The 27,478-nt window shown below is 38.4% G+C and overlaps 2 protein-coding genes across 2 annotated transcripts; one reads left to right on the plus strand and one right to left on the minus strand.

Annotated features, from left to right (window-relative positions):
* The first annotated feature begins 43 nt into the window (after window positions 1-43).
* Window positions 44-2,546, plus strand: LOC149051657 (stimulated by retinoic acid gene 6 protein-like). The gene is made up of 4 exons (XM_089214562.1): window positions 44-194; window positions 733-896; window positions 1,258-1,374; window positions 2,416-2,546. Exons 1-4 carry the CDS (start codon window positions 67-69, stop codon window positions 2,544-2,546), a joined length of 540 nt encoding a protein of 179 aa, XP_089070688.1. The 5' UTR covers window positions 44-66.
* Window positions 2,547-6,343: 3,797 nt separating this feature from the next.
* On the minus strand, window positions 6,344-16,152 carry LOC149051658 (uncharacterized). Its single transcript, XM_089183854.1, has 8 exons — window positions 16,086-16,152; window positions 15,808-15,873; window positions 13,653-13,814; window positions 13,309-13,386; window positions 12,507-12,574; window positions 11,566-12,028; window positions 7,605-11,205; window positions 6,344-7,281 (listed from the first exon to the last, which is right to left on the minus strand). Exons 1-8 carry the CDS (start codon window positions 16,150-16,152, stop codon window positions 7,278-7,280), a joined length of 4,509 nt encoding a protein of 1,502 aa, XP_089039980.1. The 3' UTR covers window positions 6,344-7,277.
* Between the last annotated feature and the right edge of the window lie 11,326 nt (window positions 16,153-27,478).

Consider the following 27,478-nt stretch of genomic DNA (forward strand, 5'->3'; position numbering starts at 1 on the left):
TTATAATCATAATTTCATAATTATTGTGAGACTTGAAGGCTTTTCGAAAGACGCAATCTAGTACTCATGGAATGTTTTTTTTACAGAGCCATTTTGGCCTCAGCTATTTTTCTGATGTTGTTCCGGTTGTTTCTAACACATTTCGTCTTTCGTGACTCGACTTATCCAAACATCACTATCATAATTGATAACAGGTATTGTTGTACATCAGTCTGATGTCTAGTTTCTTTCTCAAATTTTGTTACGACTACAGACCGAACTGGACTCCGCTCTATTTGGCTGCTGATGACCAATGGCGCAGCAAATTTTATTATTGTGTTAATTGTATACGTTATATGCTATTGTATGTTTAGTGGTCAACTCACGCCTCGCCGAGAGAACGTTCAATACAAAGCTGCGATAGATTAATTGAACGTCGACGCAAAAACTCGCCGACAGAGACGTCTCTAATAGGAAGATTTTTGGCATGTATCTACATTCTTATGGTTGTTTGGGTGTTTATTGTTGTTATTAATTTTGTTGTGGTGGTGATGGGTGTTGTGGGTTTTGTTGCTGTGATGGTTATTGTTGTTGCTGTAGTTGTGGTTGTTGGTTTGTTGCGTGTTGTACTGGTTGCATCCAGGTTAATTAGTAATTCTCCTAGATTCACATCTTGCTTATGGGTCACTTAGCTTAAAATATTAAGCCCGTATCGTGAACACTTTGTTTTTGGTCTCTTTCTCTCTCTTTAAGGCGGCTATTCTCCATCATGTCGTACTTTTTCTTCTTCTGCAACATAATTCCTGGACTTCTCTCAGCTTCTATGCGAATTCTAAAGGGCATGCTTTTAGGAGTGATTTTCACCTCTCGTATAGATCGAACATCACTGGTGCAGGGTTTCCAGGCTTGGCACAAAGGTACGTAGCACGCACCCAGTACAAGCAATTTATAAGTGGCAGAGGCTATGTGAAGTGAGATATACAACATTCAGACCTATTCTGCTGCCAAGTTGCTAACTATTTCCTAAGACAGCTTTTAACCAATTAATTAATGTCTTTAAGACTTCACTGACGAAAGGAAGGTCGAGCAGAAATTCTTTAGTGACAAGATCCAACAAATTGCCCAGAACGCAGCAAACGGTAGTGGCTTCGTAGCGATTCGTAATAGCTTCACGTCTAATTGTTCGAGAGCGTTGCACGAGATTTATAGAGTTCTCATTATGCTAACTAGAGCATAACCTATGGGATCCTTGACAACCTTTCTTAATTTTCTTTCTAGCTTTTGTCGCATACCTTGGTTTTGTGACTGTGCTGGTTGCCTACAGACAACCCGTGATGCTGGTGTTCTGTCAGTTGCTTATTGACAGACAAAAAGATCATCAGCTCCTGGAAGAGTGTAAGTAAACTGTCTCCAGAATCACGACTCGGCTGGGATGATGCATTCCTAGGATTTTGATTTGCTTGACTGATAATCCGACAGATGAGCGTGCGCACGAATGGGTGGACAGACGAATGGGCAACTGTAGCTTAGAGACAATTGGCACGTTTGTTTCCCTGATAAGATCAAAACACAGCGCTGTATATGCACTTGCAACCGGCACTCAGCAGCCAATCAGAATACTAGAAATGATCTTTTTACGGAGGACAAGAAATACATAATTTTCTTTTGTTAAGCGTCGTTATTAGTGTGAAATCCTGGAAAATTAGGCAGAACACGTACCCCATTCCCCAAGTCAGATTTGATAAAAATGGGTAACGTTGAGAAGAAACTTACGATGCGAGCTATGTTCGGTTGGTTACTATTCATTTCGTATCCATTCTGTGGTCACGCGGGAATATTGAAAGTTAGCCTTTCTTTTTTGCCAGTTTGCACAATTTTTTGAGCAACTAAGACGTATCTCACCGACAGTTACTTTTCAAGCCGACCTTTAAAAAGGTGATTGCATTCTGGGTGATATAGAACAGTTTCAAAGCTTTTCATTAGGAGAAAAAGAAACATCCCTACGTGTGTAACCTTTTTTTCACCTTGAGTCTAAAATGCCTAAGTATTCCGTTCTTGACGTTAAAATTAGTTTTCAAGTACCGTGTTTCAAGGCATCTATTTTGTCGCCGGATCTCCGACAGAGCCTGTATATTGTAGGTTTGGCATCGAGGCAGGACGCTCTGAAACTTTGTAATATTTGTTTTAAATGACTTTTCGTTGCCATTCCAGAACAATAGTGAAGGAAAAAAAGACATTTTGTCTCCCCTCTTACTCAAAGTACGAAAGAGATTTCTCTCTTTTGGCCTATTTTCTCTATTGCTATGATTCCTTTGTTGTCATGAACTAATTTTTTGAAGGTTAATTAACTTGAAATACTCGACAAAGTCCCTCCAGATCTCGTCCAAACCTTTCAAACGCAGCTTATATTGCCGTTCCTCTCTTTTTGTCTTTCAGGCCCCGTCAGCCGCGCATGTTCAAAAGGCTGTCAACTGCTGGTTCCTGGCCGCGACTCTCCTACGCAACCCATCTTTTATCAAGTACCGCCGCTAAGACCGCCATTTAACGGTATCTGTTGTGACTTTTGAAAGCGTCAACTTTGACGTTCCAGTGTAAAACTTTGAGACTAACTCAGAAGGAAGCACACTGTTCTTTCTTTGTGGTTCCATTTTCCGGAGATCTGCTATAGCTTGGGGTAAAGGTCTCCCTCGTTTGTTACCACAGTATAATACAGTCTGTATCTGGGTGTTGTTGTTGTTGTAGTTGTTGTTGTTGTAGTTGTGGTTTTTGTTTTTTTGTATTTTAAATTTTTTTGAGTCAAAATGTAACTCCCCTAATGAAAGCTACTCTAAATTCTGGGCTAAACTTTATTAAACACGTAGATTGTGGTAGAGAAATGAGCAAGGAAGCACACAAAGTACTATTGAAAAACAATTTAAAATTGTGGATTTTTATTGCTGGCTTCGGAAATGGGAATTATATTATCTGGCAAACATGGAGAGGCAAATGGTAACAACCCGAACAGGCCGATGGGACTAAGTCAAGGATGACCAAGGATGAAAAGCGGTGAAAGTGACAGAGCTTAACAGGAAAAAAAAAATTCGCGAATTTAACAGCCAACCGCTTAATACAGGTTCGACTATTCATTCCGAATAAGACAATCAGCCGACGTGAAGAGCTCTATTCACCAATGTGGTATATGCTAAAAAACCACTATAAGTGTAAATGTTTCTTTTCAAGCTAGAGTTGGAAAGTCGATTCCCGAGTTGATACACGCGCAGGCGATAATCACCAAACCAACAGCCCACGCAAAAAGCACTATTCACCTGTGTGGTACATACTCAAAACCGCTGTGAGATGGGTAGATGGAGAAGGGCTATTGTGGATTTTTATTGCTGGCTTCGGAAATGGGAATTATTTTATCTGGCAAACATGGAGAGGCAAATGGTAACATTTGCAATTTAAGATGAGTTTTTTTGTGAGTCTATTTCTCTGTAAACGATAATGGGTTCTAAATATTGATTAATCCTCTTTGGTACATTTGAATTTGATGGGTTTTTTTTTTAAAGATAATATATCAGGTATTGGAAAGTAATGCATACAAAAAGAGCAAGCGGTTTATGTTAGGCTTAAAGCCAAGTATATAGGAAGGAAAAAAAGAGAAAAATAATAGATAAATATTGCGGTTTGCCTAGGCGTTTTAAGCGGAAGTTTTTTGGTTTTTATTTTTCGTTTGTTTGTTTGTTTGGTTTTTGTTGTTGTCGTTGTTTTTTTCCTTTAACTATTATGAAAGTAAGAAAAGTAAAAATTGGCGCACGATACCAAATAATGTTGTGAATTATTGAGGTCCGTGATTAGGGGAAAGACTTGGGAAGGATGGTGTGGGTTTGGAACTGAGGAGCAAAGAACTAGCGGCAAGAAAGAATACGTAGTTGACAGACAGCTGTGAGCATTAGCCACACGAGTGTTTTGGCGAAGGCCGATTTCTTTCACACTTGCGAATGTATTCATATACAATTAGCGAACTCCAACGTCATGGAGACCTCTGATCTTTCTCGAAAAAAACTTAGCGGAAGTGGAAAGTGAGGAGGAAGTGAAATATTGGATTGGTGGGACCACTGACGAAACCGGATTTCATTCAATTTTGTTTGCTCGTTTTTATCCGCGCGGGGATCCCGGTTGAATTCCCGCTGGCTCCCTGGTACAAATCTCCTCACCGGCATCCCGAGAGAGATCCCGACAGGTGTCCCGTGGGAATCTCGGCGTGAACTTGCGAAAATACCAGCGTACACTCCAGAGGGTAATGACATTAAGGAACTCGTCTTTTTTGTCTCATAACTAACCATTTAATTCTTTCACAAATTCACGAGGACGGCACAATCGAGCAACCGTTTTTAACCCGTAACTGAGTGTTATAACAGAGTGTTATCATCGTTTAATACAGGTCACCAAGAAAAGACAAGAAAACAGCATTTTGTACCATAATTTATCATTTCTCTTTCAAGTGAAGCTTATTTTAAAAAATGGCTCAAAAATGTATCGAATAACATCAACAAAACGATGATGCAGCGTAAAAACAGAACGATTAATAAGAATTCTAACGGCCAGACCTCTTGGTAATTACTAAGGAAATGATTTGCGTAATTTTCTTATGTATTATTTGTTAGATACAAACAGTCCTGAGAAGAAAGATAATCTGCAATGCGTTGAGGATATTTGAACTCTAAATACTAACATTGATTTTAGGAGACAAACATGGAATAAATTTTACTTCAGAGACAATTCGTAGTTCTATTCGAGTGATTCCGCCCTAAGTGACTGTTCCATACAACCCGGACAGGCCGATGGGACTCAGTCAAGGATGACCACAACCGCTTAATAGAGACCACCGCTAAAAAGTGGTGAAAGTCACAATGCATAAGAGGAAAAAATTCGGGAATTTTACAACCGACCTCTTAATACAGGTTCGACTATTAATTCTGAATTAGCCAATCAGCCCACGCGAAGAGCTCTGTTGTGGTATATACTAAAAACCGCTGTAGGGTGGATAGACGGAGTTGAGTTATGTAGCATGAGGAGAAAATTTAAGAAGAAGAAAGAAGCCTAAGTCTATCAATTTCTCAGGGAGATTCTTATCTTTACCTTCTGAAATCGTAGCTCTAAGATTCTTGAGAATCCGTCCGGAGATGCTACTCATGAAACCACGTAGCTGTTTACACTCCCAACCCGGGGGGATAAACGGACCATCGACTCATCCTTCCCCCTTCCCATGGATCTTTTTTTTTTTTTAAATGATTGTAATATATGCTATCGTCAGTAGAGATGTTCTGCTGAAACATTTACGTTGTCGCAGTTTTTTTAGATCTCCCAGTTTAATCCTCGCCTCCAGGATTTTTCCACGGCTTGTTTTTCCCTAAAAGGTCTAATTCCGAATTCGAATTGAAAATGCCACCCTTATAAACCGTTTTCATTTCACATCTTGCATATTTCTCAGTCGAGGGTCTCCATAGGGTTAACCGTTAGCCGTAAATCGGTCAAAAAACTAGCTGTTAGGCGTAAAAATTGACAGATTTTAACCCTTAGTTACAGCAAAAATTAACCTTAGAAATCTTTCCTTCCTACAAAGTGTTAATTTGTGTTATTTTGAGTTAACCGCAGCAGAAAAATGGCCAAAATTTAAACCGTTAGCCGCAAGAAGTTCTCCTCGGTCGACCCTCTTCAGTTCTAAGTAAGTTAAGCTGTTTTAGTTAAGTTTACAACCGTGGAAAAAAAAATTCATCAATATTTTCTACACTCGAGGAACCACACCGACCTAGGGTACCCATTATGAGGACTCTTTCTATAAATGGAGTAAAGCATCATCTCCCAAAGTGAAAGGTAATTTCTTTTTCCTTGCCTCTTCAAAGATATATGACAAAACATCATGTCGCTTTACATGCTTACAGAAGCGCGTCGCGTGACATCCTAAGGAACGGCTGCCAATGAAACTAGTAGTTATAAAATCTGAAAAAAAATCGAGGTCTTTATCTTATTTAATAACTCTATCCAAAGAGATGGGCAATAGTTGAGCGAACTAGACACAGGTGCGCTCACTACTTCAAACGACAAGATGTAACAAAACATCATATCTGTCGCATAACGTGCTAAAGAAGTGCGTCGAGATGGATATTAGCAGTTATAGAGTCAGAAAACATCGAAGTTTATCTCTCATTCTGTAAACCTATTCAAAGAAATGAGCAAAAGTTATTAAGCGAATAAGACTTAGGCGCGCTCACTACTTCAAACGACAAGAAGTGGCTTATGCAGGTTGATGCAGAAATTTTCTTCCCTTTGTCATTGATTTCCTCTTCCATTCTAACAAAAAACCAAGCGACTTGTTTCATTGTTTGACATTTAAAAGTTAGTTTATTGTACTTAGATAATAAGTAAACAATCTAATCGGAGAAACTAAATGAAATCATTTGGCTCCAACTTTCTAGCTCGTTCTGAGCTTCTTTTAATGCTGTGTACGCCGGTAACTAAAATTAAGATAAAACTTCTCGTTTTGCCTTCGGAGGATTAGTTTAAAAAATATACTTAAAATGCATCGATCGTCTTGTAAAAAAGAACACAATTTATCGCATTCAAAATTAAAGGAGAAATCTCAGAAAATTAACTAATACCAAGACTAAATCCTTGCCATTACGGCCAAAATCTGTCATTTTAGGTCCAGATAAACCAAATTCTGATCAGCAGAAACTAACTTTAAGTACCAATTACTGGGTACAAATCATCGAAAAGTTACTCACAATTCCCATCCGACATAAACTAAGATAATCGAGCAATCGGACAACTGATTATTTTCCAATTTCCATGGAAATTCTCCACACACGCACATGGCTGTAACAGCTTTACATCACTCATGAGAAAAAAACCGATTGAGTAAAAGTCTAAAAAAACTCTGGAAACGTTTTCAAGACTTTTCAACTTCGACGCCAATGCAACGCCCAAATCCGCTTAGTAGGTAATACATAGATTAAAAATTAACTTTTGTATAGATACTCATGATAATTTCAAGACATTATGTGAAAAAAACCAGTAGTTTCAGCTGAACATAAAAGATCAAGCTCTTAAGAGCAGTTCAGACAAGGAAAAAGTCAACTTTTGAATCAATGAAAATCCGTTCTCTTCTTAAACTTGACTTTAGTCGCCTTTTGGTTCTTCCTGCTTTGAAAAGAAGACTCTTGACAAATATTTAATCGGTAGCTTACTGGTTTATGGTCCAAATATCAGCGTTTGCGGGTATTCTAAAACTCCTTGGGGCTCCAATGCTCACTGCCTTAACTGAAAAATAAAAGAATCTAAGTTTAGGAAGGATAGTTGAGTTGCCATAAAATATTTCATAGCACATGAAACGATACATTGCACAAAAGGATTGTTTTAAAAGAAATTTGCTTTTTTACTCCTATCAGGTTTCCTAAAAAGAATGTCATCATCGTAAACGTGTCCTCTTGATTTTACTGCATCTCAACTTGCCGGAGAAAAAACTAAATATCGTAACCCAACTGAAAGGAAAATAACACGCAAGTATCATTGCTCATAGATAAGCTATAATTACGATTTAAGGTAACTTTGTATTAAATAGAATGTATAAACAGAATATTTACTTGTTTCGGCTTCTAATATCCTTGACATCCAGGTTGACATCATCACCAATGAGTACAAATGGTGCCCAGTAAATCACCTCCTTGAACTCTTCAATTTCTCTCATACACTTCATGGCCTGATTGAGAGCTTCACTTGCTTTCTTGCCTTTGGCAAGTGCATCGTAGAAGAAACTCATGAACTCCAGGGTTCCCTCGTCGCCAATCGCCCACAAGGTTACTACAACAGATCTAGCACCGGCACCCAAAAGTGCACGCGCCATGCCCACCACACCCTCTGCCATGACTTCCCCACGAGCAGTGTGACAGCAGCTAAGTACAACCAGACGAGCTCGCAACCCAGCTTCTATGACATCTTTCATCGTCAGTAGATAGTCTTCCTCATGCGGCTGAGGGTTTTCTCTTGTGGTGTTTGGCGCTAGAATAACTTCTCCAGTTTCCATTTTACCGTGTGCTGCTATGTGAACTAAGGCCACTGATGATATTCGTTTTAAAACTTCATGTTTTGTTGCCATTTCTCCAGTGAGGGGGGGAACATTGAGGATACGTCCGATCATTTCCACTTCTTCCCTTGCTCCTGGAAGTTGTTCCAAACGTCTTCCCTGATAGATGATATCTTTGAAACATGGGTCGCCGACAAGCAATGCACCAGTCTTGATGTGAAAGTCAGCTGGACAATCATGAATTAGTTGCAACGTCGTCAGAGAGGGAAGCACACGAATTGTGCAAGAATCACTCAGATATGATGACTTGGAGTCCAGCAACGCTGCATAAGGTACAAAGCAAAATGGCCCCTCAGGAACGAATGTTATCTCGTTGCCTTCGATCAGGTCAGCAATAGGAGCAACGATAATGTCATGCAGCTTCTTTAAAGCACTTGATTGGGAGTGCCTCACATCAACTCGGATCACATCATTGGCCTTTTCCTCTTCTGTCGGCGAATCAGGAGGAAGATTTTCGATTTTAACAGTATCTCTTTCACGGATCTCCTTCAGAGTAGTTTCGTTCAGCAGCTGGATGAAACGTTCCAATTCATCCTCAAACTTATAATCGTTGACGTGTACCTTTTTCATCTGGATGTTATCTTCACTGAGGCAAACCCAGAAGTAAACGCATGGTCCATTAATAGCTATGAAAACTGTGCTCAATGTAACGCACCTCAGAGAAATGTGGGATGCGCCTTCCGTTAAAGAATCTCCAGGCTGATATTTTGTGGTCATGAGATCTCTCAGAGCTTGAGCACGTCCTTTCTCTGTGGCAAGAAGAGCCTTTAGAACTTGACCTCGTTTGAGATTTATACGCCACAAACCTTTGTATGCTATTTGGTAAAGATTACGATAAGTAATCTTCCACTGATCGTTGAGTTGAAGACTGGCCCTGATATCATCATACAATTCTACACTTGAGTAATAATAGTCAAAGGCCATCATGAGATTTCCTTGGCACTCAAAATGGTCTCCAAGGGAACAGAGTGAGCGCGCCACTCCAGGCTTGTCTCCCACTTCTTTAGCAATTTCTAGATGACGTTGATGGTACTTGATGGCTGTTTTGAACTCTCCTAGACTGCGATAAGCGTTGCCGAGATTGCCATAACTTTTTCCCTCTCCGGCCTTGTCTCCCACTTCTTGAGCGATTTCTAGAGTGCGTTGATAGTAATCCATTGCTGTTTTGAACTGTCGTAGAACTTGATAATCGTTGCCGAGATTGCAATAACTTGCTCCCTCTCCGGCCTTGTCTCCCACTTCTTTAGCAATTTCTAGACATTGCTGATGGTACTCGATGGCTGTTTTGAACTTTCTTAGACTGCGGTAAGCGTTGCCGAGATTGCCATAACTTTTTCCCTCTCCGGCCTTGTCTCCCACTTCTTTAGCAATTTCTAGATGACGTTGATGGTACTTGATGGCTGTTTTGAACTCTCCTAGACTGCGATAAGCGTTGCCGAGATTGCAATAACTTTTTCCCTCTCCGGCCTTGTCTCCCACTTCTTTAGCAATTTCTAGACATTGCTGATGGTACTTGATGGCTGTTTTGAACTCTCCTAGACTGTGATAAGCGATGCCGAGATTGCCATAACTTGCTCCCTCTCCGGCCTTGTCTCTTACTTCTTTAGCAATTTCTAGATGACGTTGATAGTACTTGATGGCTGTTTTGAACTCTCCTAGACTGCTATAAGCGTTGCCGAGATTGCCATAACTTTTTCCCTCTCCGGCCTTGTCTCCCACTTCTTTAGCAATTTCTAGATGACGTTGATGGTACTTGATGGCTGTTTTGAACTCTCCTAGACGTTGATAAGCGATGCCGAGATTGCAATAACTTGCTCCCTCTCCGGCCTTGTCTCCCACTTCTTTCGAAATTTCTAGATGACGTTGATAGTACTTGATGGCTGTTTTGAACTCTCCTAGACCTTGATAAGCGTTGCCGAGATTGCCATAACTTCTTCCCTCTCCGGCCTTGTCTCCCACTTCTTTAGCAATTTCTAGATGACGTTGATGGTACTTGATGGCTGTTTTGAACTCTCCTAGACTGTCATAAGCGATGCCGAGATTGCAATAACTTCTTCCCTCTCCGGCCTTGTCTCCCACTTCTTTAGCAATTTCTAGATCACGTTGATGGTACTTGATGGCTGTTTTGAACTCTCCTAGACCTTGATAAGCGTTGCCGAGATTGCCATAACTTCTTCCCTCTCCGGCCTTGTCTCCCACTTCTTTAGCAATTTCTAGATCACGTTGATGGTACTTGATGGCTGTTTTGAACTCTCCTAGACTGTCATAAGCGTTGCCGAGATTGCCATAACTTTTTCCCTCTCCGGCCTTGTCTCCCACTTCTTTAGCAATTTCTAGATCACGTTGATGGTACTTGATGGCTGTTTTGAACTCTCCTAGACCTTGATAAGCGTTGCCGAGATTGCCATAACTTCGTCCCTCTCCGGCCTTGTCTCCCACTTCTTTAGCAATTTCTAGATGACGTTGATGGTACTTGATGGTTGTTTTGAACTCTCCTAGACTTTTATAAGCGATGCCGAGATTGCAATAACTTCTTCCCTCTCCGGCCTTGTCTCCCACTTCTTTAGCAATTTCTAGATCACGTTGATGGTACTTGATGGCTGTTTTGAACTCTCCTAGACCTTGATAAGCGTTGCCGAGATTGCCATAACTTCTTCCCTCTCCGGCCTTGTCTCCCACTTCTTTAGCAATTTCTAGATCACGTTGATGGTACTTGATGGCTGTTTTGAACTCTCCTAGACTGTCATAAGCGTTGCCGAGATTGCCATAACTTTTTCCCTCTCCGGCCTTGTCTCCCACTTCTTTAGCAATTTCTAGATGACGTTGATAGTACTTGATGGCTGTTTTGAACTCTCCTAGACCTTGATAAGCGTTGCCGAGATTGCAATAACTTGCTCCCTCTCCGGCCTTGTCTCCCACTTCTTTAGCAATTTCTAGATGACGTTGATGGTACTTGATGGCTGTTTTGAACTCTCCTAGACGTTGATAAGCGTTGCCGAGATTGCAATAACTTCTTCTCTCTCCGGCCTTGTCTCCCACTTCTTTCGCAATTTCTAGATGACGTTGATGGTACTTGATGGCTGTTTTGAACTCTCCTAGACCTTGATAAGCGTTGCCGAGATTGCCATAACTTCGTCCATCTCCGGCCTTGTCTCCCACTTCTTTAGCAATTTCTAGATGACGTTGATGGTACTTGATGGCTGTTTTGAACTCTCCTAGACTTTTATAAACGATGCCGAGATTGCAATAACTTCTTCCCTCTCCGGCCTTGTCTCCCACTTCTTTAGCAATTTCTAGATCACGTTGATGGTACTTGATGGCTGTTTTGAACTCTCCTAGACTGCGATAAGCGTTGCCGAGATTGCCATAACTTCTTCCCTCTCCGGCCTTGTCTCCCACTTCTTTAGCAATTTCTAGATCACGTTGATGGTACTTGATGGCTGTTTTGAACTCTCCTAGACCTTGATAAGCGTTGCCGAGATTGCCATAACTTCTTCCCTCTCCGGCCTTGTCTCCCACTTCTTTAGCAATTTCTAGACATTGCTGATGGTACTTGATGGCTGTTTTGAACTCTTCTAGACTTTCATAAGCGTTGCCGAGATTGCCATAACTTCGTCCCTCTCCGGCCTTGTCTCCCACTTCTTTAGCAATTTCTAGATGACGTTGATAGTACTTGATGGCTGTTTTGAACTCTCCTAGACCTTGATAAGCGTTGCCGAGATTGCCATAACTTCTTCCCTCTCCGGCCTTGTCTTCCACTTCTTTAGCAATTTCTAGATGAAGTTGATGGTACTCGATTGCAGTATCGAACTGTGCAGCATTATGGTAAGTACATCCGAGACTAGCATAAGTGTTTGCTTTGACCTTTAGTTCAGTATTCGATTTCCTTTTTAATTGAAGCAGACGTTCGTTATTGCTGTCAATCTTAAAACGTGTCAAGGGTAACTATATCATGAGCGGATTTGCGAACATACAATGGAAATATGTTTTAAAAATAATGAGAGTGTTGGATAAAACCTTAAAATTGGAATGATAATTCGAGTGTGGTTTTCTTGAAGAGATTTGATTTCAAGTTATTCGAGAGTGTTAGCTAGTTCTGAAGCGCATTTATTAATTTAGATTCGGTCGAAATGGTGATGCTCGTCTCAAGACAAAAACGAGGGGCATTTAGCAGAAACTCTGGGAATTAGTTAATATGGCCTCTTCTTTTAAGTAAAGTTTCGTCGAACAATCGAAAGAACTCCTTAATAATATTTTAGCTTCTTTAAACTCCTCAGTGCAGTATAAGAGAACATGGCTTGCATTATGTGTAGAAGAATCTGCCTGGAACGTATTTTTTTATTCTTGAAATATTATTCGCATTGCATCTCGTATCACGCTGGAAACATTCGTTAAAGGATACGGTCAATCCCATATGCAACCAGCTCCTTGCTTCTTTATACCAGCAAAGTTCGACACAAGCTCTGGCTCCTGAAAAGGAGAGAATAACTGGTGGTGCGAGGTAATTTATCACTGTTAAGGTATAAACGTATTGATAAAATGGACTTAATTTTTCATTTAGCTGGGAACAAAAATTGTGATAATGAAGGAAATTTGAACTTGTGGAAGAACTCAAAATGAACAATAAGGAACTAATACAAAGCGGCTACCAATTAAGCTTCAATTTATGATGATAACGACGAATTTATCTCGCGCATTCTTTCTTTTAATGTGCTGTTATGCACTTTTCAGCATTTTTCGGGGAAGTTTTCGGGAAGACTGCATTGAGCAGTTTAACTCTTGATAGGGAATCTTTCAGGTGCTTCTTTTTCGGGTTTTGTAACGTCCCCTGCTAATAGTTACAGAGAAGATTTTGGAAACGGGGCTCACAGTTTTCCGTCCATATCCGTGACAAGAATATCAAACCATTTGCAGATGTCACAGCTTAGGCGGCAGCACATTGCCCTCAGATATTTTAAGACTCAGGGTGATGGTCCGGTCCAAGGCTTGAACCCTCGACCTCCGGCGCTCTACAACGTGAACTAACCAGGCAGCGGTATTTGAGAGCTTATTGACATTTTCTTATGCTTTATATCCACATAACAGACATTGACACACCAGATACAATTGACACTTGGAGTGCAGTTACCCGCCACAAACCACACAATCCTCTTTTGACGAAATCAGAGAATAAAATGTTGATGGCTTATGTCTGAAAAACCCACCTTTCTTAATAGCTTTGATGAAAGTGGGTTCCAATTGAATAGCAACTGTTGCATCATCCAGACATTCCATGTAGTTTGCTATGAGATTCAGGAAATGAGGTTTAAAAAAGTTTCATCCAATGAAATTGCAGCAAAGAAGCCTGAAAAATTACAATTGCTTAAATTGCAGTCTAATAACGAGAATCATTTCTTTTCTTAATTTTCATCCACTAAAGCGGGATTCATGTATTTGTGCTTTTCCTCTGCTGTTGCTCAACTTCTTTCTTTTCTTGATGCAGATTGTGTATTCCGTTATCTTGTAACGCTGCATGAGAGATTTATATATTTAGAAATGAAATTGTTACCCAAACGGAAATGAGCTGTTGCCCTGTTACTGTAAAGCTTTGCGTTGAGTCGTTTATCTTTGCAGTTCACATGAAGTCCTTCCGTGTAAGAGTTTATCGCGTTATTAGCTTCTCCTTGTCTGTATTCTTTGTTACCTTCCTCGAGACATACTTTCGCTATCCCTGAAAACATACCGTTTTAATGATGTAGTAATGATTTAGTAATGAGTAATACGGCCCTTGACCGATGATGCAAACTTTATACTTCCAAACAAACTTTTAGGTTAAATGAACTTAGAGTTATGAAAAACGAAAAATTAGAAAAGTTTAATATCTGTACACTTTGAAATTAGAAGATCCTCGCAGCTAAGAACACTACTGAAACTAGTAGTTGTAAGTAGGACCTGAAAAAAATTTCAGGCCCGTACGGGATTTGAACCCATGACCTCTGCGATACCGGTGCAGCGCTCTACCAATTGAGCTAACAAGCCAACTGGGAGCTGGTCAATGAATTGGGTACAAGTCAATTGGTAGAGCGCTGCACCGGTATCGCAGAGGTCATGGGTTCAAATCCCGTACGGGCCTGAAATTTTTTTCAGGTCCTACTAACAACTACTAGTTTCAGTAGTGTTCTTAGCTGCGTGGATCTTCTAATTTCATCTTTCCACCGCAGTGCAAGTATGTGAATTTTCATATATCTAAATCTTCATCTGTACACTTTGTTTGTGTGCAAGCTGTTAAGAGTCTGGGCTGCAGCTTGGTTATTACCAGTTCAAGTTTCTCGGTTTACATTTAGGTCGAGAGGCTTTCACAAACTCCTTTTACAACTGGCTTACGTTTTCCAAAATAACAAAAATTTTACCGGGAGCTCCTATTTCAACTCAACTTTGTTTACAATCGCACTTCAGAAGAGTTTATCTTTGCTCTTTGTTTGTTTAAAAATATACACATGCTCTATTAGAGGTTTTAGCTGTAGCTTGGCTGTAAGCAAATCAAGTCTGTTCGGTTTACATTTAGATAGAGAGATTTTCCAAAAACCCTTTTACACCTCGGTTACGTTTTCCCAAATATCAAGTTAGAATATAAAACCCCATAATTAGTGCATAAAGCAGAGCAAAGCCAGGAACGAAAAAGTTAAAACTTGTGAATGTTCTGTTAAAAAAAAAAAAAAAAAACATCGCGCTGAGAGTGACCAGGGTTCGTGGTTTTCCCATCGTTCAGAAAAGTGCGCTAAAAAAAAAATGTTTTTTTGTCGCTGTTGTTTTTTGATCACTTGGTTTTTCTCATACATGTAACTGTCTATTGAGAACATACTCTTAGAGGCCAACTGGAGAAATCTGATTGGGAAAGTACTGCTTTCCCGCGAAGTGCCATTTTGCCTGATGTGAAAGTCAGGGGTTCTATATTTTGTTGACTGGTGGTTTATAGCGTGGGCCTGGTGTTGACATAACTGTCTAACGAGGCGTGAAATATTTAGAAGACCAAAACAGGCGATACGGCCGAGACAAAATGTCTCCTTTTCGCTGTAGAATTCTCAAATTGAGTAAAATTTCTGCCAAACATGCATTGAACAATAACAGACAAACAGGTGTTAGCATAACTTTTAGTCAAATACTTTCTTCGTGGCGGCCTCAAAAAGTTATCCGTTTGCCATTTTTTTCAGCCAACAGCTCTCTCTCGCCGAAAACGACTTTCACTTTGAAAAAAAAAGGAAATTTAGAGTATCTTCAAATTCAAAAGGAAAATACTTCTACTTAGCAAATATTATTCATTTTAGGTGAAAATTGTAGCTACATCTTTAATCTTTAAAACGCCGTGCGTTGACTTGGAAGGAAGCACTTCTAAAACTCAGAAAACTGAGTTATACAAAGCCTAGTGGGCCAAGTTGGACCCATTCTTCTCTAATTTAGGGCTCTTCCAAGCGAAGTCGCGTTCAAATTTGCCGCTTTGTGGCTTATAAATAATTAATGATGTCATCGTATTCTGCTCCATTGGATCGAGCAATAAATTATTTTTTTGTTTCGTTTTTATTTTACTGGTAACAAAGTTTGAAATTTTAAGATATTTTGCTGCTTCAAAAACTCATTCACAAAACATACGCAAATTTTGATGTAAATAGGACAAAAAAAACTTCACTGGGACGTCTTTCAAAAAAAACTTCACCTGGTTTTCTTACCTCTTAAAGGGTCATTGTATACATCCAGTTCAGCGTCACTTGACGTTACTTGACTTTCCTCTGTTGCTGAAATTACCGAGAAGATATTTCAACTTTGTTAGTGATCACAACTATGTGCAATTACAACTAGCGTTCTAATACTGACGTATTAAATGGATTCCTTTAAAACGTTTAATTCGAAATGATCCAAAAAATTTTGCACCAGAATCAAGATATACTTAATTAACAAACAGTACAAAATCACCACAACGAAGTGTCTCCCTGTTGCTTTTTCTCACCTGTGGCTGGAAACTCATTTTTCACCTCCAGTTTTTCTCCCGTTGCTGGGAGGCTGCTTTCTGCCATAGCTAGAAATAAAATAGAATCGATTGTACTGCGCTACATTGTTTAAAATCAAAAGAGGAGACTCAGATGAAAGTAACCTAAAGAAAACATTTTATACTTAATCATAGAGAAAGAATGAGAATCTCAAAGTTTCCTCCGTCACGCTATTGTGATTGCGTGACAGCTCCAGTCAAGTTCCGCGGGTTGTGTCATGTTTGTTTTTTCAATTGTTTGTTTATTTGTTTGTTTTCGTAGTCTCATCTGATGAAACGTCGTTCAGGGCTGTCTCTTATCAAAGTGCGGAGTTTCAATAAACAACCTAGTTGTACTCGGTAGGCATGGATCAAAAATAATGCAATAAAAGACCAATTTTTCTGCTGCTTATACGTTAAGGTGGGACCCGCGAGCGAGCAGGAAAGCTGTGCTCTGATCGGCTACCCAAGAGTGCAAAATGTGTTTTCTTTTGTTTCCACTTTGATTCCCCACAGAAGGAAAAAAAGAAATGCTTGTAGCTTGTTGAATACCTCGTATAATTTCGTAACTAAACAATATATTTTTGTCCAATGAATAAAAGCTTTTCCAGCATTTTTGTTTAAAACAGAGGTCACAGATTCGTCCTAAATGAAAAAAAAACAAAACAAAAATCACAACGAAACTGGCAGATTCGTTTGGTAATTCTGTGGTGCATAAATGTATTTTGTTATCGTGTGATACATCCTTTGATCCGTTGCTGACGAAGCCTTCGTCTCGGTCCCGGCTTAAAATGTAGTGAGGGAAATTGGCCGATGTACAGCCTTCTTGGCTCACATTTGTTCAGTAATGCACACGCATATATGAGGTATTAGATAACCGCGCGTGGATTCGAATTTTACCATCCAGTGTACATGACATCTTTCACTTCTTCAAATAGATAATTCAATTCAAGCGGATAAATTCGTATCCATAGGACGACATGTATCATCCTTTTGATTCAAAAGATATTGATCGAAAATTTGAATCCAATACAATTTTTTAAATAAGAGCATCGATTACAGAGATCCGCTACACCGAAACTCAGCTCGCCGGAAAACCAATTCAATTTCGGACATTGGAATACGACAATTTCTCATAACAAGAACCATTTATTTTAAAAAAGTACTGAATTCAGCTTCAGGTAAAAAAAAAACAATTAAAAAAAACAGTCCACATGGAAAGTATTACTGTCATGTTAAAAAACTCGGTTCTAATGACGACCTTGATACCTATATATGTGATGATATAAATGGCACATTTACAGCCTGCAGTGGAGATGTCAAGTTTCGGAAACTGTAAAAATTCTGGTATTTCACCAGCAACCATATTACCTTTACCTTATTTCTATATATCGCGAATATTACGATATCAAAAGAAACGAAGGGATTGTGTATTTTTTTTTCAACCTCAATCTTTGTTTCAAACTTCGTTTGTTTTCGAGAGATATTTGCTGGTTTTGATATTGACAAGAGCTGATTATATAAAGAATGTTATCTAGCTCTGTCACATGCCCATCACGCGCTTCTGCCGCATAATGATCACACTCAGTTAAACCTTTAACCCCCGTGATCTAATTGTTAATTCTCCCCTCTAGCTGCTACATGTTTCATTTCAAAATTGATACGGAAATTTTGTGTTAGTTCAAAGATAACGAATTCTACCTGATAAAACTTTAAGTATTCTGATTAATTACTTGTTTGTTGGATAATTTATTGATATTGCGGGGACAAGTTACAAGTTATATCACTTCTAGGAATTTAAGGCTTAAGGAAATTGCATTGCGTGCAGACTATTAAACCACGAGTCAAATAAGAGAAACCATTGAAATATTTTCACATCTGATAACAATAAACCGGGAAATTCAACTCAAATTAAATTTGATTGTTGTCAGCTGCAAGAATCACGAGAGAGAGATACAAAGCTAAAGAAATCACACCAATAATATGTATTCTTTATGTATACTTTTTTTTTTCTCGTCTTTCGATTATAATATGCTACATATTTCTTCATTATCTTGCCTCACCTCAAGAATACTTGCAATAAATTTAACTCCAATAAAGTGCTTTTCCAAGAAAAATACTAGACTTCTCGTTTTATCTGGAGAAAAAAATGTTTAAATCGTTTCGCGTCTTGGAAAGAATTAAAGCGAATACCATAAGTGCTGTTCTTAAAGAAATATCCGAGGAAGATATTCAAAATTTGTTAAATCTATGCACTCCATGCATCTTTGTGTACAGAAACCCTCAGTGCATCTTACAGGAGTTTTATAAATAGATTGCTACTGAACCAGTTGTCTTTAAGTTGGAAGAGAAATCTGAGGCCCTAGCTCTCTGTCTCTTTGAGCTCCAGAGTTGTCTGCTGAGTTTGGATGCAGTAAGCGAGGCCATAAATAATTGTACAACAGTTCGTACAGACAAGTGACGCACTTGATACTGGAATCAGAAATGCTGCAGCTTCGTAAATCCTTCATGAGAAGATAAATAAGGTCTGGTATGTTTATCTTCATGTCAGCATTGTTATTTAACCTGTCGTTTAACCTGATCGGACGGATAGGGTTTTTTTTTCGGTCGTCGGTTAAAAATGATTTTTTACATTGTCAAGAAAGAGCTTGAAATTTCCTTTCTATCATTATGTATTTTAAGAGATGAAACTTTTGACATTGATGATCTAAGCAGGATGATCCTTCATGTATCCATTGTATGTCACGGCTCATTAACGAGAAATCTATAGCTATATGGGAGAACTTCAGATCGCAAAATCCGATGGTCTACGATTCGGTCCTGCGTTCGTGACGAGTAAATAATATCGATATTTCTTTCATTCTTTTGTCTCATGTCTCAAATTATTTCCATTTGTATCTATAGTCAACACCCGTTTATCTCATTCACGGCAATGGGTCCTCATTGACTTATTCTGGTAAACGGTACAATTGGTAACACCAGCAGTATTGAAGAAGCTGAATATGAGCTCATCGAACTCGAAACAGAAAATCGTGTATCATTGTTTATTTCGTGATGCCTGATTGTATCTTGTAGCTATGCTGTTTCACTATTTATACGCCAAGTGTAGACTGGGCCTCATACAAGATCTTTTAGGTTTTCATTTTCATTAATCCCGAGTATAGCACAATGACATAAACGTCCTACATTTTTTTTCTTTTTCTGATGTGATAGTCATTAAACCGCTGCCTGCTTAGATTGTAAGGCGCCATGCTGTGCGGGAGGTCGAGTGTTCAAGCCCTACACAACAGAATTCTGCTTCAATATCTGTTTTCGCTGAGCCCACGTTTTTATCTTCCAACGCACGATGTAAACACTCAAACATCGTGCCCATTTTGTCCGTCATCGCAGAAATAGGTATATCTACTAAAACTAAACTCTGATAGATGACCAGTTAGAAATGATACTACTAACCACCTTGTAGATACGTAGTTCAAACATTTGAAGACAAAAATTTATTCACTGTCGACGATTACCGTGTCAAGTTTTGTGGATTGATGTTCGATAGCGTTTAAGAAAACCAGAATAATTAATCGTGTCGTTGACGAGGTTTCGTTTCCATACGTGATCAAGAAATCGTAGTCGTCGTGGTTCTGGGGTTAAAATTTTCACTTTGTTGACACGTTTACCTAATTTCTCTGCTATTTATACCTTAAGGTCAGACCCGTGAGCGAGCAGGAAAGCTGTGCTCTGATAGGTTACCAAAGAGTGCAAAATATGTTTTCTTTCGATTCCAACTTTGATTCCCCACAGGAGGAAAAAAGGAAATACTTTTAGCCTGTTGAATACCTCGTATAATGTCGTAACTAAACAGTTTATTTTTGTCATATAAATAAAAGCTTTTCCAGCCTCACTAATCCGGAGTAGAGCACAATAGCATAAACATCGTACTTTTAATTTTTTTTTCTGATGCGATGGTCGTTAAACCACCGCCTGCTAAGGTTGTAGGGCGCCGGGCTGCCGTGCGGGAGGTCGAGGGTTCAAGCCCTACACAACAGAATTCTGCTCCAACATCAGCACCTACTGAGCCCACATTTTTATCTTCCAGCGCACGATGTTAACACTCAAACATCGTGCCCATGTTTTCTGTTATCGCGCGAAAAAATTTATCTTCTAAAACTGAACTCTGATAGATAACCAGTTAGAAATGATATTACCAACCACTTTGTAGATACGTAGTTCGAACATTTGAAGGCTAAAATTTATTCAACGTCGACGATTACCGAGTCAAGTTTCGCAAGGAGGTGGATTGATGTCCCAAACCATTTAAAAAAACCAGAATAACTAATCGTGTCGTTGAGGAGGTTCCCTTTTATACGTGATCAAGAAATCGAAGTCATCGTGATTCTGGTGTTGAATTTTTCACTACTGTTGAGACGTTTTTCCAATTTCTCTGCTATTTATACGTTGTGGTGGGAGCAGCGAGCGAGCAAGAAAATCTGTGCTTTGATCAGCTACCAAAGAGCGCAAAATGTGTTTTCTTTTTATTCCCTCGTTGATTCCCAAAAAATAAAAGACAAAAAAAAAGAAAAAGAAATGCTTGTAGCCTGTTGAATACCTCGTATAAAGTCGTAACTAAACAGTTTATTTTATTCATATGAATAAAAGCTTTTCCAGCCTTTTTGGCTAAAACAGACGCCACAGATAAGTCCTAAATGAAAACAAAACAAAACAAAACAAAAATCATAACGAAACTCACAGACTCATTTGGTAATTCCATGGTGCATGACAATATTTTTTTATCATGTGATACATCCCTTAATCTTTTGCTGAGGAAATCTTCGTCTCGGTTCTTAAAATGTAATGAGAGAAATTGGCCGATGTACAGCCTTCTTAAGCTCACACTTGTTCAGTAATGCACACGCATATATGAGGTATTAGATAACCGCGTGTGGATACGAATTTTACCATTGAGTGTTCATAACATCTTTTACATCTTCAAAGAGATAATTCAATTCAAGTAGATAAATTCGTATCCAAAAGTGGACATGTATCATCCTTTTGGTTCAAAAGATATTGATCGAAAATTTGAATCCAATACAATTTTGAAATAAGGGCATCGAATGCAAAGATACGCTACACCAAAACTCAGCTCGCCGAAAAAACAATTCAACTTCGAAGATTTTAATACAACAATTTCTCGTGACAAGAACTACTTCCTTTAAAAAGAATTGAATTCAGCTTCAGGTGAAAAAAAAATTTAAAAGTAAAAAAAAAGCTTACATGGAAAGTAAAACTGTCATGTTGATAAATTCGGTTATGATGACGACCTTGATACCTTTATATGTGATGATATAAATAGTACATTTACAGCGTTCGGTAGAGATGTCACGTTTTGGAAAGTGACAACCATGTTACCGTGATTATTACTATATATCGCGAGTGATACGGCATCAAAAGAAACTTAGGAATTGTGTTTTTTTTTTTTTCATCTTTGTTTGTTAACCTCGAGCTTTGTTTTAAACTTCGTTTGTTCCGAGAGAGATTTGCTGGTTTTGATACTGACGAGAGCTATAATTATATACGGCACGCTATCTAGCACTGTCACATGCTCATCACGCGCTTTTGCCACATTATCATCACGTGCAGTTAAACGTTTAACTCCCGTGATCTAATTGTTAATTCTCCCCTCTAGCTGATACATGTTTCCTTTCAAAGTAGATACGGAAATCTGGTGTTAGTTCAAAGATAACGAATTCTATCTGATAAAACTTTGAGTATTCTCATTGCCTGTTTGCTGGATAATGTATTGATATTACAGGGAATAAAGCAATAAACCGAGAAAATTCGACTGAATTAGAGTTGATTGTTGTCAGCCGCAAGAAAAATAAGATTGCGCTCTTTCATTAAAAATAACATAAGCCCTACAGCTCTAATTAGTTGCAGAATGAAAATTGATTTGTATCTGTTAAACTGTTATCCTCTGAATCCCTCTATTCTCTAAACGATGTCATTTGTTAATTCTACATGCCTCAAAATATTGAGAATAACATTTTGCTTTACAACAATTTCGATGAAAAAATGAAGGTAACATATTCACGAGTTTGAAAGTTCTAACCTCATCTAATTCCCAGTCTCGTGAGCAAAATTGCTTTTCTTCTTTAAGAAAGTTATTGTGCTTGTTTTTTTGTTTATTTGTTTGTTTTATTCTTTCGATGATTACTACTTGTTTACATGTCTCGCCATGGCGATTAATTAAGTCTGTGATTTAAATTCAGCTCTTTTTCTTTTAGTGCAAAACACTCGCAATCCGCAGAACCCCTTTTTTCCTCGGAGCAGAACATGCTACACCCTGCCCTAACTGAATCAATAACGATGAGTTCACACCATGAGTTATATTGTACCAATGCAATTTCTCTTCAAGTGATCAACTCAATGTATCCCTTGTTCAATATGATACACATTTGTTTTTGGCCATCTTCCCATTAGCGTTACAGTTCCCTCAAATTTTTATTTTCCGCTCTAACCGTGACAACTTCAAAAAGTATCTAAAAATAATAAAGAAAAGCTTTTTTCTTATAAATAACTCTTGCCATGACTGAATCAATAAAGATGAATTCACACCGTGAGTCATATTGTACCAATGCAATTTCTCTGCAAGTGATCAACTCTATATATCCCTCGTTCAATATGATACACATTTGTTTTTGGCCATCTTCCCATTAGCGATACAGTTCTCTCAAATTCACCTTTTGGGCTTTAGATTTTTCACGTGTAGTATCACGTGACTTTTGATGTAAGCAAACCCTGAAAGTTCGGACATTGAGTCGAGCTCGCAGCACATGTGTCCAAACTTCGGCTTTGGAAATTTTTCTTAAATAACTTCCCACTTTCAAGAAGCTTCTCTTCGCTCAAAATTGACATCGTTCTTTCGTCATTTATTTGATCGTTTTTAAGCGAGTTGTCATTTCGCTGCCGTTGAAGCAGATGCGAAGAATGTTACAGGAAGCGTTGCGGCATGGAATAATCGAACTAGTTCTGCGTACAGTGAAGTATCTGATGAGGTATTTTTAGGGTGTTTAGTGCGTAGATTGTCAGATAAATCCCCGTCCGACAGGAAATTAGTGCTTGACTTCTCGTTGTATCTAGGGAAAAGCATATTTAAATCGTTTCGCGTCTTGGAAGAATTAAAGCGAATACCATACATACTCTTAAAGAAATATCCGAGGAAGATATTCAAAGTTGTTTAAATCTATGTGCTCCATGCATCTTTGTGTACAAAAACCCTCAGTGTATCCTACAGGAATTTTATGAATAAATTGTTACTGAACCAGTTGTCTTTTAGTTGGAAGAAAAATCTGAGGCCTTAGCTCTCTGTCACTTTGAGCTCCAGAATTCTTTCCTGAGTTTGGATGCAGTAAGCGAGACCATAAGTAATTGTGTAACAGTTCGTACAGACAAGTGACGCACATGATACTGAAATCAGAAATGCCGCAGCTTCGTAAATCCATCGTGGAAAGATAAATAAGCTACCTCAAGGTCTGGTATATTTATCTACATGTCAGCATTGATATTTAATCCGTCGTTTAACCTGATCTGACGGATAGGGTTTTTTTTTCGGTCGTCGGTTAAAAATGATATTTTCCTTTGTCACGAAAGAGCTTGAAATTTCCTTTCTATTATTATGTATTTTAAGACATGAGACTTTCGACATTGATGATCTTAGCGGTATGCAGGATGATCCTTTATGTATCCATCGTATGTCATGCCTCATTAACGAGAAATCTATAGTTATGTGTGAGAACGTCTGATCGTAATATCCGATGGTCTAAGATTCGATCCTGCGTTCGTGACGAGTAACTAAGATCGATATTTCTTTCATTCTTTTGTCTCATGTATCAAATTATTTTTATTTGTATCTTTAGTCAATACTCGTTTATCTCATTCACTGCATTAGGTCGCTTTTAACTTAGTCTGTCCTCACCTTAACTCCAGTGAAAATGTGATTTGCCCCACAAGCGTGTAACAAAACGGTGCACTTGGTAACACCAGCAGTATTGAAGAAGCTGAATATGAGCTCGTCGAACTCGAAACAGAAAATCGTGTATCATTGTTTATTTTGTGATCCATGATTCTATTTTGGAGCTATGCTGTTTCACTATTTATACGCCAAGTTGAGACTGGGCCTCATATAACATCTTTTAGGTTTTTAATTTCACTAACCCGGAGTATAGCACAATGACATAAACATCATACTTTTTAAAATTTTTTTTTGCTGATGTGATGGTCATTAAACCACCGCCTGCTTAGGTTGTAGGGCGCTGGACTACTGGGCGGGAGGTCGAGGGTTCAAGCCCAACACAACAGAATTCTGCTCCAACATCAACACCGACTGAACCCACATTTTTATCTTCCAGCGCACGATGTAAACACTAAAACATCGTGCCTATGTTTTCTGTCATCGCGCGAAAAAGTATATCTACTAAAACTAAACTCTGGTAGATAACCAGTTAGAAATGATATTACTAGCCACTTTGTAGATACGTAGTTCGAACATTTGAAGGCTAAAATTTATTCACCTTCGACGATTACCGTGTCAAGTTTCGCAAGGAGGTAAATTGATGTTTCAAAGCGTTTGAAAAAAAACCAGAATAATTAATCGTGTCGTTGATGAGGTTCCCTTTTATACGTGATCAAGAAATCGTAGTCATCGTGATTCTGGTGTTGAATTTTTCACTTTTGTCGACACGTTTTCCCAATTTCTCTGCTATTTATACATTGTGGTGGGACGCGCGAACGAGTAAGAAAACCTGTGCTCTGATCGGCTACCAAAGAGTGCAAAATGTGTTTTCTTTTGATTCCCTCGTTGATTCCCAAAAAATAAAAAAAAAAAGAAATGCTTGTAGCCTGTTGAATACCTCTTATGAATATGAATAAAAGCTTTTCCGGTATTTTTGGTGAAAACATGAGGTCACAGACTCGTCCCAAATGAAAACAAAACAAAACAAAAATCACATCGAGACTAACAGATTCATTTGGTAATTCCATGGTGCATGAAAACATTTTGTTATCATGTAATATATCCTTTAATCCTTTGCTGAGGAAGTCTTCGTCTCGGTTCTTAAAATGTAGTGAGAGAAACTGGCCGATGTACAGTCTTCTTAGGCTCACGCTTGCTCAGGAATGCAAATGCATAAAGGAGGTATTAGATAATCGCGCGTGTATACGAATTTTACCATCGAGTGTTCAGGACATTTTTTACACCTTCAAAGAGATTGAATTCAATTCAAGCGGATATATTCGTATCCGAAAGTGGAAACGAATCATCCTTTTTATTTAAAAGATATTGATTGAAAATTTGTATCAAATACAATTTTTTAAATAGGAGCATCGAAAATAGAGATCCGCTGCACCGACGCTCAGCTCGTCGGAAAACCAATTCAACTTCGAACATTGTAATACAAAAATTTCTTATTACAAGAAGTATTTCCTTAAAAAAGAATTTAATTCAGCTTCAGGTAAAAAAAAAACCCTTAAAAGAAGCCTACATGGAAAGTAAAACTGTCATGTTGATAAATTCGGTTCTAATGACGACCTTGATACTTTTATATGTGAAGATATAAATGGTACATTTTCAGCATGTGGAGTATATGCATATGTCACGTCTTGGAAACTGAAAAAAATTCTGGTATTTCACCGACAACCATATTACCGTTATTATTACAATATATCGCGAATGTTACAGCATCAAAGGAAACGAAGGAATTGTGTATTTTTTTTTCCAATCTCGAGCTTTGTTTCAAACTTCGTTTGTTTTGGAGAGATATCTGCTGGTTTTGACTTTGACAAGAGCTTTAATTATATACAGCACGTTATCTAGCTTTGTCACATGCTCATCACGCGCTTCTGCCGCATAATCATCACGCACAGTTAAACCTTTAACTCCCGTGATCTAATTGTTAATTCTCCCCTCTAGCTGCTACATGTTTCCTTTCAAAGTAGATACGGAAATTAAGTTTTAGTTCAAAGATAACGAATTCTATCTGATAAAACTTTGAGTATTCTCATTGCCTGTTTGCTGAACCACGAGTCAAATGAGAGAAATCAATGAAACATTTCCGCATCTGGCGGCAATAAACCGAGAAATTTTGAGTAAATGAAAGTTAAAAGTTGTCAGCTGCAAGAAAAATAAGATTGCGATCTTTCTTTATAAATAACATGAGCTCTACAGCTCTAATCAGTTGCAGAATAAAAATTAATTTGTACCTTTAAACTGTTAAAGTCTGAATCCCTCTATTCTCCAAACGATGTCATTTGTTAATTCTACATGCCTCAAAATATTGAGAATAACGTTTTGCTTTACAACAATTTCGATGAAAAAATGAAGGTAACATACTCACGAGTTTGAAAGGTGTGGCCTCATCTAATGCCCAGTTTCGTGATCAAAATTGCTGTTCTTCTTGAAAAAAGTTATTGTGCTTGTTTTTTTGTTTCTTTGTTTTTTTATTCTTTTTATGATTATTGCTTATTTACTTTTTCTCCATGGCGATTAATTAATTCTGTAATCTAAATTCAGCTCAATTTCTTTTTGTGCAAAACACTCGCAATCCGCAAAACCCCTTTTCTTCTCGGAGCAGGACATGTTACATTCTTCCCGAACTAAATCGATAAGGGTGAATTCACACCATGAGTTATATTGTAACAATGCAATTTCTCTTCAAGTGATCAACTAAATATATCCCTCGTTCAATATGATACACGTTTGTTTTTGGTCATCTTCCCATTAGCGTTACAGTTCTCTCAAATTTTCATTTTCCGCTCTCACCGTGACAACTTCATAAAGTTTCTAAAAATAATAACGGTAAGCTTTTTTCTTGTAAATAACTCCCGCCAATTCTGCACTAAATATTTTTGCAGTCAAAAGCGTAGCTGTCCAGTGAAATCATTAGAGGGAGATACAAAGCTAAAGAAATCACATCAATAATATGTATTCTTTACGTATACTTTTTTTTCCAATTTTCTCGTCTTCCGATTATAATATGCTACATATTTCTTCATTAGCTTTCCTCACTGTTATGATATGCAAAAAAAACCTTCCGGACATCAACGTTTGCTTTTTCTTTCTTATGTAACTCTCAACTGTTATGTAACTTTCTGGACTGGTTATGTAATCACTTCGGACTACTCACGTGTCAGTTCTCGGGTTACACGGAAAAAAACATATTTTATAATAAGAGAGTCGCTATCGCGTTGTTGTTGTTTCGTTAGCTCTAAAGGTAACCTGCCTCTCAAGTGATTAAAGTTTGTGTTCAAAGAAGCTTACTGGACTCAGACTCACTATCTTGCTCTCTCGCGTCATAAAGGACAAAACTTGGTGTCAGGAGTGGGATCACGTT

This window comes from Pocillopora damicornis, chromosome 1 (assembly GCF_964200805.1).
Source record: "Pocillopora damicornis chromosome 1, jaPocDami1.2, whole genome shotgun sequence".
NCBI classification, from domain to species: domain Eukaryota; kingdom Metazoa; phylum Cnidaria; class Anthozoa; order Scleractinia; family Pocilloporidae; genus Pocillopora; species Pocillopora damicornis.

Coding starts and splice junctions, on each gene's coding strand:
- LOC149051657 (XM_089214562.1), top strand. CDS start 67: ATGGAATGTTTTTTTTACAGAGCCATTTTGGCCTCAGCTATTTTTCTG. Junction 897..1,257: donor TTTCCAGGCTTGGCACAAAG/GTACGTAGCACG, acceptor TTTTCTTTCTAG/CTTTTGTCGCATACCTTGGT. Junction 1,375..2,415: donor TCATCAGCTCCTGGAAGAGT/GTAAGTAAACTG, acceptor TTTGTCTTTCAG/GCCCCGTCAGCCGCGCATGT.
- LOC149051658 (XM_089183854.1), bottom strand. CDS start 16,152: ATGGCAGAAAGCAGCCTCCCAGCAACGGGAGAAAAACTGGAGGTGAAA. Junction 12,575..13,308: donor CATCAAAGCTATTAAGAAAG/GTGGGTTTTTCA, acceptor TCTCCTTTTCAG/GAGCCAGAGCTTGTGTCGAA. Junction 12,029..12,506: donor GGTTGCATATGGGATTGACC/GTATCCTTTAAC, acceptor ACACGTTTTAAG/ATTGACAGCAATAACGAACG.